The sequence below is a fragment of the Camarhynchus parvulus genome, chromosome 6 (genome assembly GCF_901933205.1).
Source record: "Camarhynchus parvulus chromosome 6, STF_HiC, whole genome shotgun sequence".
Taxonomy (NCBI): Eukaryota; Metazoa; Chordata; class Aves; order Passeriformes; family Thraupidae; genus Camarhynchus; species Camarhynchus parvulus.
This window is the reverse complement of record NC_044576.1, coordinates 16,021,370-16,035,972: the sequence shown is the minus strand read 5'-3', so window position 1 is coordinate 16,035,972 and position 14,603 is coordinate 16,021,370. Positions and strand designations below refer to the sequence as shown.

General features: G+C 43.5%; 2 protein-coding genes across 2 annotated transcripts in view; both read left to right on the top strand.

Annotated features, from left to right (window-relative positions):
• PIK3AP1 (phosphoinositide-3-kinase adaptor protein 1) overlaps positions 1-9,103 on the top strand; it is a 34,253-nt gene extending 25,150 nt beyond the window's left edge. The window contains exons 9-17 of the mRNA XM_030950762.1: positions 1,530-1,625; positions 2,141-2,320; positions 3,084-3,146; positions 3,804-4,009; positions 5,599-5,671; positions 6,005-6,160; positions 7,898-7,968; positions 8,151-8,260; positions 8,653-9,103. Of these exons, the coding sequence (XP_030806622.1) occupies positions 1,530-1,625; positions 2,141-2,320; positions 3,084-3,146; positions 3,804-4,009; positions 5,599-5,671; positions 6,005-6,160; positions 7,898-7,968; positions 8,151-8,260; positions 8,653-8,707 (1,010 nt within the window). The 3' untranslated portion in view covers positions 8,708-9,103. The remainder of the gene's footprint in view (positions 1-1,529; positions 1,626-2,140; positions 2,321-3,083; positions 3,147-3,803; positions 4,010-5,598; positions 5,672-6,004; positions 6,161-7,897; positions 7,969-8,150; positions 8,261-8,652) is intronic.
• A 3,985-nt stretch (positions 9,104-13,088) lies between these two features.
• Positions 13,089-14,603, top strand: part of TM9SF3 (transmembrane 9 superfamily member 3) — a 39,607-nt gene continuing 38,092 nt past the window's right edge. The window contains exon 1 of the mRNA XM_030950763.1: positions 13,089-13,223. Within this exon, the coding sequence (XP_030806623.1) occupies positions 13,146-13,223 (78 nt within the window). The 5' untranslated portion in view covers positions 13,089-13,145. The remainder of the gene's footprint in view (positions 13,224-14,603) is intronic.

Here is a 14,603-nt window from a genome sequence, read left to right as displayed (position 1 = left end):
CAGATCTCCCAGAAACTACGCACGGAATTTTCTTGAAAATTGAGCTCCTTGTAATTTAGCACTTCTGAACTGGACTCTGAAAGACTCTTTCCTGCTTCTTCTGGAGTTCTAGTGTGTTGCTTCTGCACACAAAGCTCTGCTGCCTTCCATTCAGGAGTCTTTTATTGAAATTCTGTGTTCCTTACCTGGTCTGTTAGTCTTTGCCTGAAGAATATTAACAGCTTGTCTGAACAGTGCTTATAATCTACCTGTATCATAACAGATAAGTTTAAATTGGTGCAATTATCAGCACTTGGATTGATTCTCTCAAAGTGAAAGTGTTTCAATATAATTTAGAATACCAGCACACAGGCAAACTCTCACTGAAATTAATGTGAGTGCTGGCTGGTTTAGAGTGGCCATCACAAATAAAGGATTTAAGCATTTGTACTGACTTGAGGGTTTGTGAGGATGGCTCACTAGGGAATCATAACTAACTTCTCTTGAAGTACTTTTTCTAGGAATTACCTGTATGTGAGCAGATATGGCTGTGGTGTAGAGGATAATACCTGGGCTATTTTAGGTGTAGCCATACTGTGGCACTGTGCCCCTTCATTGTGATCAAGGTGTGTTTCCACCGCAGTTTTTCAGAGACTGATCAAAGGAAGATTAGATACCACAGGATCAATTTTTCTGGTAAAAACTTGTTTGAGAATAAGGTAACAGGGAACTGAAGCCATTGTAATGAGTTAAAAGTATTTCATATTCTCACATGTAACCCAAACTATCTAGTTTACATAGTAGTAGATCTATGACATAGAAATAGATACATCTCAAAAATTCACTTATATCAATAAGCCTCAGCAATCCATTTATATCACTGTTGTTTTTAATATCATTAGGAACATGGTTACCTAACATTTTATTTTAGTTTTAAGATTAGTATTAGTGTTATGATGAGGTTCACCTTTTTCTTTAAAATCAGAATTCTTTGTCAAAACACTGAATTAACAAAGTATCTTATTGTTTGCTGTCAGTCCTTTCTCAATACTGAATTATCATCTAACCCTGTAAACACTTTCCAGATCCAAGTCATTAACTCAGCTAACTGTTTTGACTTTATTCAATAAATAAAACAAACATTATCTTATGTGTCATGGGAAAATTGCCTTTAATGTCTTGTTTTTCCAAGCCACATGGTTTCCTCTCTGGGGCACTGTCCAGAGGTCAAAACTTTCACCTGGCTAACACACGCTCAAGAACAGCCAAAACTCAATGCCTGCTTGAAGCCTTGACAGAACTTCTCAATAGCATTGTTAGTGACTTTCAAGTGCAGGCATCAGGCAGCTGGAAAAAATTTGTGCAGAGTGGACTGAACATAGCAACTTAGAAGCCTTTTTCAAGGAAAATGTCTGGACATTTGCCCAGCTTCTTTGATTGTCACCACAAAGTAAAGGTCCAGTTTATTATGTCATATTACATCGTTCCATGTATTGAAGGATATAATTAACAGGTTCATCTTTCTGTTTGGTTTTTTTTTTTTCTCTCAGATGTAGAGATGCTTCAATCCAAACCAGACACTCCAGTTGCTGGAGATGAAGTTTCTATAACTACAAAAGACTCAATGCTCCGCAAGTTTTTAGAAGGTGAGACCTATTTTGAGGAAAGGATGGCAGTAGCACAGTTCAACCAATTAAACAGAACCTGAGAGTTCTTCATGAACTCTTAGGGATAGAAGATAGCCCACATAGTTTGTTTTTTTCAGACAAAGGACTAATTCTTTATAGTACTTTATGGACCATCACACATAGCTTTTGGAAACCATTGGTCTGTTTGATTTGTTCACTATTGAAGTATGTTAATTAACTGAAATTAATTAAACTAACTGTTCCTCAAATTCTTACAGAGAGTTAGGAGATTTTTCACTATTTCTTTAAAGAAATGGTACAGGCATAGTGGCAGTTGCATGCTACTAGATGTTAATGACTTGATAAAGTCCTGTCATGAAGGTCTTTGGTACATCTAAGGCACTGCAAAACTGGGTGGCTTTGGCTCTGAAATGGCCAGCTTGGTAAGAATGTGGTACATAATGCATCTGGAGGGACCCAGTGTTCAGTGAAGTGGCCAGGTTGTTACTCTTACAAACTCTGCTTCATTGTAGGTGGTAGCATGGATGTGCCAGATTCTGAGGAAGGAGGTCATGAGCAGTATGGTGAAGATGTGTACTACTCAGTGGAACAAGACCCTTTTCCACAGGAAATGGCTAACAGACCTCCAGTTCCTGTTCCAAGACCAGAATCTAGCTCTCCACAACCAGACAATGAGCTGTACATCTCCAAAAGTGGGTTTGTTACCAGTGGCAGTGTAGACCAGTAAACTGCAGAATGGCATTGACGTGGGCTCCAGTTGCCAAATAAATGCCAGGATCCCTGGATTATTTGACTCTGGAGTTAGGTTACCTTTGGGATCCAATTCCATATCTGTTTTTTTCGTTTTTTGCCTACTCTGAAAATGTGGGGATGTTATATCCCAAGATCTTGGCCTAAGCTTGCTCTTCCTGAAAGCGGTAGCATGACAGATTACTCCCAAATGATATAAACAAATCCAACTAAGTAGGAAAGATCCTGATTTTATAAGGACACAATTAAGCTAATAAATTGATACATTGCTGATTTGTAATGCTATCATTGATTCAACTGCATTTGTATAGGACATGATTTTTTACCTCAGTACTTCCCTCTGAGGTGGGTTTTTATTGAAATTGAAGAAGATTGTTCCTCCTAGTTCATTAGGCAGCTTTGGAAAACTTGGTCATATATCATGAACATTCTAACAAGAACCACAATGACATGTGAGAGAGTAATTTCAGTGACTTCTTCCTGCTGTGACAGGACTAAGGAGAAATCATGTCCAGATTTCTCTTAGAGGTGGCTGAGCTAAATTCTTTGAGGTCAATAGAAAGGGAATTCTGCCATACAAATCTTTGTTTTCTTCAATGGACTTAGAAGGGTGACAGAAGCTGTAATGCAGTGCAGAATTGTGTATGCTTGCCATATTCATCCTTGCTATTTCTGTCTTCATTCTAAAGAATGTTTCTTTTTCAGTTTTTGCACAGAAGGCTCAAAGACCTGAGAATCTTTATGTCCCTAGAGGAAGGGTTAAGAAAGGTAAGGCAGAAGTTCACCCTGAAAATCCTTTCAGTAATCCAAAAGCAGATCTGTTATGGTAGCTTCATTTGTGTGAAATATGACAGAATAGACTGTTTTGCAAAGCTCTGGGGATAACAGTCCTCTATGAATGACCCAATCTTTTTGACCATTTGTGACACTGGAAACTTTTATGAGTGCAGAGTGTGAGGGAAGCACATCTCATGTCTTGGGAACTCTTCTTTATGTTACAAATGAGTTAGAAAATGCCAGCATCAGTAGAATGAGTTTTCAGTTTCTGGGCTTAAACTACACAGATTACCTAGATAGAATCTAGCTTTATGACTGCTAAGGTAAAAGCTCTGTTCTGTGAATTGCTGAGGAAGCAGCGTGCTTTAAGGAATATGTTTTGTGCTCTTCACTTAAATTATGTTTTTAAGAGCAGAGCTTATCCCTGGAATATATTTGTGTACGAGGCTACCTCTCAGCTGGGCTTTTAGAACTGACAGATAGTAGGATGGCCTAAGAAGAAAACACTTCTTAGGAAACACTCAGTCTGTAATACTTTTTTTTCCTCTTTTTTTCTTTTTTTAAAATTTCTGCTGGATCAAGGGTACTTGCTCTCTTTGTATTCAGGGAGGAAGTTTAATAATATTTTTGCTGGTGTTCTCTCCTCAGAGACAATAGTCAGGCCTGTAAGGGACCTGTCTCAATCAAGTATATATGATCCATTTGCTGGAATGAAAACCCCAGGTCAGCGGCAGCTGATTACATTACAGGAGCAAGTGAAAATGGGCATCCTCACTGTGGATGAAGCTGTACTTCATTTTAAGGAGTGGCAACTGAACCAGAAAAAGAGATCAGAATCATTCCGCTTCCAGCAGGTACAGACTTATGCTACTGTTTAAGAAATACAGCTGTCTGTCTAGGTATATATCACAAACTTCTCAGCATGGGTACATTTTTTCCTTGGTTGGAGCAGAAGGACTGCTAACGTAGTCCCCCCAGCTAGCAGAGTTTTCTCCTGCCATGGGGAGCCTTTTCCCAGTAAGCAGCAAGCAGTTTTACAGATCTGTTTGTCTTGAGTAATAGCATCAGTTTTTGAAGATCTATATACAGGGAATTGGATCCAATCCAGTTGGCTAAATCACCTTTCTAGAGGTCACCTAGCACCTACCTGCTGGCAGGGGACATCTGTGATGAACATTTAACTTGTTGGCTCTCATGCATTTTAGATCAGTGAAGACTCTGTGTCCTAGATGATGTATTGGCTGTAAAGCCCTAGATGATCTGATTTCTCCAACTGTTTGTTGATGGCTACAGGACTGTTCTTTGCAGCTGGGCAAGGTCTAGCAATAGTCATTAGTAAAAGCAGAGTGTTTGTGTGCCTTAACAGAAAGAGGGAGTCAGTTGGCAGCAATGACATAATGACTGGTGGAACTATCAGTTATAGTTTAAAATGTTCATTCTCAAGTTAGAGTTTGGCTCCCTCTTTAAAACCAGTGCCTGCTTTTGGAGCCTTTTGTTCATGCTGTGGCAGTCTAGTCTCCAGTGAATGACATTGTTTTGGAAGTTGTCAGCAAAGGCAAAGCTTTTCTCCTCCTGATTCTCACTTGGAAAGGTCCTCTCTACCTAGAAACAGTCAGAGGAGTCCCTTCTTCTACCAGAGAAGAACACAGTGCTACTTAAATAAATTGATGTTGAAGAGATGAAGTGGCATGCTCTGTGCCCCATGCCATGAGCAGCTTTCAAAGTCTCTGCTCTGAATTTTGCTTCATGGTACAGCAGTTGCTTCCTCTGCTTTTCAGGGGTTTCCTCCTCTCAGATCTGTACATATTTCCCTGCTGAAAGAAGTTGTCTTTTTTCTCCCTACCTTTTTGTACTGTAAGGTGTAATATGCTGCCACACAATGGTGAAGAGTCTTTGCTCCCAGTTACATTTCTTCCTCCCAGTTACATTTCTTCATTGGGGATATCCTGAATTCTGAGTTGTACCTTACACTGTGGGATGCATGGCAGCCCTTTCTGTCCCTGCAGTCAGAATAATCTGTTCATTGGTACAGAAAGAACACAGCAGTTACTTGGTCGTGGGTCTTGTTTCTGTGCCAATGTCACAGTGCAAACAGAAAATACAGAGAGTTCTAAACCAAATTTGCTGCTTATGTGCAACTGCTTTGTATGTGAACTTGACCTTAACATACATAATGAACATCAGAAAAAAAACTTGGCTTCTGAAAGGCAAACATGGGTTTCTGAAAGGATTATTAAAACCTGTTGACATGGTTTGGACTTCAGCCAGGTCCAGCAAGCTTTGTTACAGCTTCACTGCAAAGCAAGTTTAGCTAAAATATAATGACATTATATATATATATATCTTTAGCAAAGTTAGCTAAAATATAATACTGGTTTTGTCAGAAAGCTGCTCGTGTTTCTTTATCCAAAGCCCTGAAAAGAATATCTTGTGATGTTTTTAGGAAAATCTGAAACGTCTACGAGACAGCATAACCAGGAGACAAATGGAGAAGCAAAAAAAAGACAAAAGTGCAGGTAACAGTCTTTGATTCTGATATTCTCTGGTACTGAAGCAGCTAACAATATTAACAAGCTCTTCAGGCAGATATGTGTCCATGTGTATTGTGGTTCTGTGATATTTTAATATGCACATCCATGTGCCAGTTGTAAAAAACTTAAGGAAACTGCTTTTCTCATTTTCACAGCCAAGAAAAGGATGTCCTTATCTGTAGAGTGCATCTTGATTCATTCATGCACAGTTTTGATTGTCCTTATGCAATTGTGTTTAACTCTGTCCTTAAGTACAAAACTGTCTCTTGGAGGCTATAATTGCATAGACCTTTCTGAGCTATTAATTTTCCCTTCCAGATTTGGAAATTACAGTACCCATTCGACATTCTCATAATACTTTGGGGAAACCAGAATGTGGAATATATGAATACACCCCCAGGAAAAACCTTTTTCCACCAAAAAGGGAGTTAAAACGAGGAGACTGGAAAACAGAAAGCACATCCAGCACAACAAGTAAGCAACCTCTGAGCATCACCATCCCTACAGGAAAGCTGGATGGAACACACTTCCCAAGCTTGACCCTGGGGTCAACCCAGGGAACAGAACTTATGTTCCTGAATCCCAGCACTGACAATGCCACCCCAAACCTTGCCTCAGGCCAGCTGTTCTCAAAACTGTAAAAGCAATTCCTGGTGTGCATCAAGTGGTTTGGGCATCTTTTGTTTGCATCTCTGCAGGAGGAGAACCTGAAAGCTGAGCAAAAGATTCTCTTGAGCCCTTCTGAGGGGAGGCATGCCACCTGTTTTCAGTTCTTAAAAGTAGATGGCAGCTGCTGCCTTATTGGAAAGGATGCTCCCATGCTGTGACTGCCAGCAGGCTGTGTGCTTTTCTGGCCTGAAAGGCTGGAAGCCAGTCTCTATATGTTGTTTCTTCAATTGTTTTACATAAAGGACAGCATTTTTCATTGGTAACTGTGGGACCTCTTGAGTGGTTGGGCAGTCTGCACATTTTTATTATCTTTGCTTTTCATTACATTTAATTTGTGCAAATTAAATCCCTGCGTTCTTACTCTAATTGCAGACTGAGCAATTGTTGCAGAAATCATTTAGGATCAGTGGGGTCCTTTGAAAGGAAACCTGACTTCCTGTTAGGTTACCACCTTTGTGACTCTTGGCAAGGTGCAGCTGGCATACATCCAGAATAGGTGCCAGAGGCAGCTGGCTGAGCCAGTAACTTGCCTACAAGCACATGTGAGAGAAGCAAGTCTGCAGAGCTCGCTCTATGCAGCCTGGTGCTCTTTCTCACGGGGTGATGCTGAGAATGGACCTTAGCACAGGATTTAGCACTCTAAAGTGCTGCTGTTTGTACCAGCTGATGAGACTTACCAAAGCTTGCAGGGAGGGACGGCATCTTAGGAGGAAACCTCTCTAGCCACCATTTCAGTGTACATGTTTCTGAACATTAGTGTCCCCATATTTCACAGCCCTATAGAATGTTATCTATTTAGTACTGAAGCCAGCCATAGCAGTATAGAGTATGTTCGTGACTTGCTGTCACCTTTGGAATTGGCATGACTGATTGAAAAAACAATCCCTGCTCTGAGTCCATGACAGTTTAATGGGTTTGCATAGATGGATGCTGAAGGTTGTCTGAACAAACATGTTTTTAGCTTGGAAATAGACTAGGAAACATTTCTGTGATGATTGAGGATTGTTGTAAGAGGGGGTAGTAAACAATTATTTATTTGGAACAATAACTTCTTAAGCAGTCACTCCAGGAATGAATATGTGACAGTGCTGAGAGCCATCTATCTTCAAGCAGTTGTTAAAGATATGGGGACTGATAATTTAAATGTATGTAAGTGTTGGGTGTGTAACCCTTGTGAAAATATTTGCCTGACTTTCCAGATGATATTAGCATTGGATCTTTTCATATTATATGATATGATAGATATAAAGAATAGATTGTGGTTGTGAGTATTTGACCAAAAGACTGGATAAAGAAAGTTAAGGTAGAAATCTTCTAAAAAGAAAGCATAATTGAATGGCTTGGTCCTGTGGTTTGTGTTGTATGAAATGCTGTTGTTTGGATCCCAAATATATGAAAAAAAACAGTGAAAATAAATTAATCTAAACAAGCATTAATTATATTTGCAAGAATTAAGCATGAGGTTAGAAAGAGCCCAGAGTTAGGGATTTGCAGTTAAATCCCCAGGGTTTATTAATGAGTTTTTTCTCTTGCTTCCTCCAGGTAGTGCAAGTAACCGCTCTAGCACTCGAAGTATACTGAGTGTCAGCAGTGGGATGGAAGGGGACACTGAGGTAAGCTCTCACCTCTGCTGTGTACTGCTCTGCTGTCCTTAAGTACATGCCTTTGTTTTCATGCTGAAAAAAGAGCTCAGAGCTGGCATTGCATTTAGAGAAATGCCAAAATGTAGCCACTTTTGTGAGGATACCAAGAACCAGATTCTGCTGTTCTGTAAACACTTCTCTTCATTTTGTAGGACAGTGAAGTCCCAGAAACAGCAAGGAGCCGCAGCCCAGTTCTTCACCAAGTAGAGAGGCTTCCTTTCCCAGAAAGGCCTCCCAGAGTGCCTCCTCGAGGTGCAAGCAGGTAAAACTAAAATGCAGCTCAAAATGTGTGCTTTCAGTTAATCCTTATGGAAGCCTTGGACAAAAAGTAAGGCAGTTAGCAAAGGCAGAAAGTGAGTATGTTTTTGAGAAAGCTACCAAACTCTCAAAATTTTACTCCAACCAACCATTATAGCATCTCTCTCCAGTAATAGTAGAATTACTGCAGCTGAAGAACAGAAGAAATAGCTTGGACAGGAACAATGCTCTGGCAGCTTGGCATCTGCTCTGTTGCTCAATCAGCCTGTTTTTCTTCTTGTATGACTACTGAATGTACAGTATGCTTACATATGATGTTATTGCATGCAATGTGTTGTTCCAGAACTCTGTTTTCTACTACTTTTTCATACATTTTCATTATCTGTCTTTTTATAGGCCTGTAAGCTGTGAAGGCTTTTATCCTCCACCTGTGCCCCCAAGAGGTCGCTGAATCTCTCAACATCTGTGGAATATGAGATTTTTTTTGTTTATATAGGTGTTTGTACAGATTTTTTTGGGCTGTGTTAAATTATTTATAAGTGGGACCCAAATGATTTCATCCCCTTCGTCCTCCCTGAAGCTCTGGTGACTTTTCCCATTATTTTCACTGGGACCTTTTGGCATTTTATAACTTTTTTTTAGTTGGAAGAATTTTGGTGCTTTGGGGCTTCAAGAAAAGGTATCATCATTGGGAAGAACATTGATGTATATCTTGGGAGCCCTGCATCAACATGAAGATCCCATCTGATCAAGAAAGCACATGTGTCCTTTTAGGAACTAAATCCTGATAAGCATTGTTACCAAACCTCTCAATACAGTCTACAGGGCTTGACTGGAAAACATGCTTAAAAAGTAAAGAAAATAAGATGTTTGAAAAATGCTCATTACATCAGGAGCGGGTGAATGTACTACTGCTTGGCATAACATTTTGGATACAATTATACTGACCTTTCAGAAGGTGTAGCATCCCCCTTTAGCAATCATTAAACCATGGGGGGATGAGAAATTGTCTTCAAGAATGTATTTTGCATACAGCCTTGAAAATGCCTTTCCTTTTCCTGTTCACTTCCTGAAGAGGACAGACAAGGTGTTGTGTGTGCTGTATTTATCATGAAAATTCCCAAGACAGCTGGTAAGGGACCTTCTGTATCACAAACCAACTGAACTTAAACCTTTTTCATGCAGGGTACAGATATGGTGTTACAAAATCACATGATGGAGCTCTCAAATTAGAGAAGGACTTGGTGGCAGTGCTGTGTTCTATGTCTTTTACATGTGGTCATTATGCCGCAATATGAAGGCATTCCACTTCATACTCTGGAACAGTAGTGAGTCTCCAGTTATCAGTGCACACCCCTCACAAATACCAGCCATATTTTAGCTGGCTGCAGAGGGAACAGACAGCCTGGGAGCTGGACTCTGCTTGCTCTACTGTCCCTTTCTACCAATGTGAATCTGCAGGAGCTATGTCCAGCCTTTTTTCTACCTGAGGGCTTAAAAACTTAAGGAGACTTCCTGGTTTGGTTCTCTTCCAGACCTTGAAATTGTCAGTGCATATCCCAGCCCTTGGGGGACAATTTAAGGCTCTGGTTGTGTGGGAGTGACACAGATGGGAATCTGCAAGATAACATTCAGGACAGAGAATTAAACATCATTACATACTTGGTTTTCAGGGATGAAAGAGGGGGAACGGCTTGAAAAACAGACAGACAGATACATCTGTATTAGATGATCCCTCGAGTAGAGGCAGGACATGTAGAGCTTCTGTCTGATCATGTCAGCTCCCCTTCATTGGCAGGAGAGCAGGTGACAGAGTTGCAGTTCCTCTCTCTTGCAGGGTGGCAAACCCAATGTGTGAAGCTGCAGAAGTGACAACAACTGTGACTTGACCAGCACTGAATGAATACCATCTATGCATTAGACTCATAGGATTTGGGTGACTCCAAATGCAGCTCATAAATCCTCTCCTTTTGATGGCAGAGGGATGCAGGTGCTGTGCTGCATACGCAGCATAACAGAGAGGTGTCCTTTCTGTTTTGTTCTTTTTTTAAATTTTATTTTTTAAAGGAACCTCAGTGCTGTCTCCAGTAACTGCCACTAGAGACTGTCAGTGAGTTTGCTTTTGTTCACTGTAGCCAGGGGAATGGTGAGGTGAGAGCTGCCCTCCTGCGCTTTTCTTGGAATGAAACAAGGTTTCCAGCTCAGGTACAACATAAAGTAGAATTGTAGGATGTGGGTAAAACTGTAATAAGGCAGGAAAGGAAGAGCAAATTATATGTGTGTCGTGCAGATTTTCTTTCAGCGCTGTTGGACTGAAGCAGCCCTGGGATCCATCTTTCCAAGCTAATTTTTAATACTGCATCCCTTCCATGTTATAGCCAAATGTCCTCTATGGGAGGGATTTATCTGAGCATTTGACTTTGCAGAATCCTAAGACCATGGCTGTGAACGGGATATTATCGTTTGTGCTGTGGAGAGATGGTTATATCTGAATTACTGAAAGTAGCTCCTAAGTAGCCTTTCAGTCCCTCTCCCATTTGAAGCTGAGATACTTCATTACTCTGTCCTGACCCATCACATAAAGCCAGGTGCTGGTGGGGCTCTGGGAGAGGTGAGCTGGGAAAAGGAGAGCTGAGCCATACTATAAATGCATTCTGTTCAGGCCCCTTCTGCACTCCTTAAGGGAGGGAAACTGAAGATGCAGCTGTAGTTTCAGGCATTCCTGTCTCACTGCTGCTGGACTAGTGAGGGATCTCAGTAACCAACAATCACTGCAAGACTCTCACCCTATCGAGGCAAAAAGGAGCAGCACTAAAATGGCTTTACTGTTGGATGCAGGTAAACAACTGGATGCAGTCATGTCTTTCAAGCCTCTTACAGGCCAACAGCAATGCACCTGCTTAGCCACCAAAGTGTGTGTTCCACATAGATTGGATTCATCTAGTTGCTTTCAGCCTTGTACATTTCAATGTATGCAGTCCCTGTATCTGTCTTTTGTGCTGGTGAGCATGTGGTGTGTGTTGCTTCCACCCAGGATGAGAAATGCACTGAAACTAAAGATCAGAAGAGACCAGAGAAGAAACAGTGTGCATGCAGATTGCTGTTTACTTAAGAATATGCTTGGGAGGGAAAGTGGAAAGGGAAATATGAAGTGTTTCTGATGCATATTACAGCTCAAGGACTGAACACATAATAAAATTGCTTGTAAAAACTTAAGTGGCCTGGCCAGTTGTAGGGGCATCAACCAATCCACCAAACTCAGGTGCCAGCTGGCAGGCCTGGGGACAATGCTTGTTCTTTGTACAGCATGCCTTGCAAACCCTGCTGCAGCAGATGGCTCTGGTTGGCCCTGGTGCTGACTGAGAGACTTAACTACTGAATAAACTGAAGATGCTGAAGCCTCCTCTCTCTGTCTCCCAAGGATAAGCTACTCTATTTTGGACTGAGATGCAATGACTAGAAAGAAACATATGGTGTTATCAAAACTGTCTAGGTTTTCTTTTTTTTTAGTCTGTATGTGTGTGTGTAATACAAGGATGGCTTTTGCATGGATTTTGGCAAGCATCTCTACAGCGACCTCACTTCTGCTGAAACAGTGCATGCGCTATCTCCTGCATCTCTGGAAAAGGCTTCAGATAAATATACCTTTGAAATATGTGCAGGGAACGTAGACTGAATGTGTGAAACCACAAGAGGAAGAGCTTTTAGCATCATAGGTATGATGGTAACAGGGAAATCTGCTTTCTGCATCATTTCTACAAAGCATGGATGACACGTGACAGCACGGAATTCCTGCCTTTTGCTCATATCATTTATTGTCTGCTTCTTTGTTGGCTCTCTTTATGTGAGAAGATGGCATAGCCCCCACCTCCCCCCCTTTTTAAGAGAATATATAACTTTTGAATTTTTTTACTGTAATTAATTTTAAAGTTGTCTGATGAATCAATGTTCAATGACATGAGCATTTTGAATTGAGGGCTTGGTTTGGTTTGGTTTTTCTTACTCTGGACTTGTAGTTTGAGGTAGGTTCAAGTTTGGAGGCAGGTTTATGGGCTTCATCTTAGCCAGCACTGGCAGAAACCTTACCCTGAACAAGGTCCAGGTGTGGCTGTGCCGCCTCAGCGCCTGCCCTGGGCGCTGCAGCTCCGTGTGCTGCTGCTGCTGCTCGTGCGAGGGCTGTAAACAATGGGCCTGTGTATTCCACGCTTTGAGAGCGTCGAGTCCAACCTCGGCCTGAACATCTCCGTATCCACTTGACCATTTCCGATCTTTCTTTAAACACCCCCCAGGGCCAGGCGCCTCCACCATCTCCCTCGGCAGCCCCTTCCACTATCTGCTCAGCCATTCCGTGCAGAAATTGCGCCTAGAGTCCGAGCTCGAGCCCCTTTCCCCTTGTCCTGTCACTGGCTCCCCGGGAGAAGAGACGGACCCCGCCTCGCTGGAGCCTCCTTGCAGGGAGTCGCAGAGAGTGATAAGAGTCTCCCCTAAGCCTCCTCCTCTCCAGGCTCAAAACCCGCAGCTCCGTTAGCTGCTGCTCCCAACACTTGCGCTCCAGAGGGTTCTTGTACGCTGCCCTGCGCCCCGCCCTTCCCAAAGACCTTTCCATTACTTTATCGATCAAAACGAAATATCAATTATAACTCCATCTCCTAAGAACGGCGCTCCCCCTGGCCGCGCTCAGCCCCAGGCCGGCGGGGCGCGGCTGCCCTGTGCCCGCCCGCGGTCTCTGCCGAGCTCCGCCCGCCCCGCGGGGCTCCCGTAGCGCTCCCGTAGCGCCCCCGCCGTTCCGGCGGCCGGGCGGGTGACGTGGCGGGCGGGGCGGAAGTGGCGTCGGCGGCGGGCGCGGGCCGGTGCCGCGGCGGGGCCTGCTGGGGACGCCGAGGCCCGAGATGGCGGCGCCCGGGCTGCTCCTGCTGCTCCTGCCGCTCCTGCCGCTGCGCGCCCGCGCCGACGAGCACGAGCACACGGTGAGGCGGCCCCTGCTTCCCGGGAGCGGCGCTCGCGCCGGGCCCCCGTGCCGCGGCGGCGCGGGGAGCGCGACTCGGTGGGCGGGAGGGACGGGGGAGCCACGGGCCGCGGCCTCGGGGAGCGGGCGGCCGCCGCCCCGCGGGGGCCTCCCGCCGCGCCCGCTGCGCTGCTCGGGCTGTTCTGGCCGCGCCGGGCGGAGCCGGGCCCCGCGATCCGGTTCGGCGTGAGGGGAACGCCGGGGCGCTCGGGGCAGGGCCGGCGGGTTCTCTGATCCGGTTTGCACATCCTTGTGCGGCCGGGCGGGGTGTCCCACCTTTTCCTGGAGCAGATAAACGGCCCGGCAGGTACCGTGCTTTGTTTGGAGAGCGCTGTTTGCTCTGCCCTCCTCTCGGGAGGATGTTTGCTCTGGCTTCAGAGCACAGTCCGAGCCGGAGCGGTTGTGACAGCCCTGCGGGACAGGGGCTGACAGCTCCCCTCGGGAAGAGGCAGGATAACGTGGGAATGGGCTGGGGAGTGAGAGCAGGACGGGGACCCTGCCACGCACCCGCAAGAAAAATGGGTATAGAAAATGCTACTGATCTGAGAGCTCACGCATTGGCATGAGGATAGTTTTTCTTAAGTGCTCGCATTATTACCCAAAAAGAATCCCTAGGAAAAAAAAATACTAGTGCTTCGTCAGTTTCTGATTTTGCATCAGAGTGTTGTTTCCCGTGGCTTTCAGTGTGAGAGAGTGGAAGTTTGTGTGATGAGTTGAGATGTGATTTTGGAATGAGACTTTCCTAGAAATCATCTCTGTGGAGTGTATTAGAACGTGGCTATGATTAAACACTGGCTCTGTCTGACTGTCAGGACTTTTTTTGCTCTTGAGCAGCCTGGCTGGTAAGCACTTGCTGAGTTTCTTAACATTGTTTTTTCAAGGTGAGGTGTGGTAAATCTTACCAAGTGTTCTTAATAAAACAGATAAATAGTATTGATAGCTTTTGTATAAGGGATAGTTGCCTCATTCCATTTATTTTTGAGGACTTTAAAACTGGTTAGGTTTGTGTTTGTTTTTTGAAAGGGAAAGGACTTTATTGGTTCTTCAGTTAATGACAGAAAAGTTAATCTAATATTCAGCACTTTCAAGAAACAGATATTTTTTGAACTAGTTTAGGTGGCAGTTTTGTTGCTGAACCTATGCTTTACAGTGAGGCTTCTGCTGAGGTGAGATGGTTTTCAGCATAGCACTGTGTTTATTTTAAGGGCTAGTTAACTTGAGGGATTATTTATTATTAATATTGGTGATCTTCTAGGGAAAAAAATAAAGCTCTCACTGAATTTATTTGGGTTTGAGCTCTCCCTTCAGAAGTGATTTCTGATGGTTTTAGGTCTTCTGAATG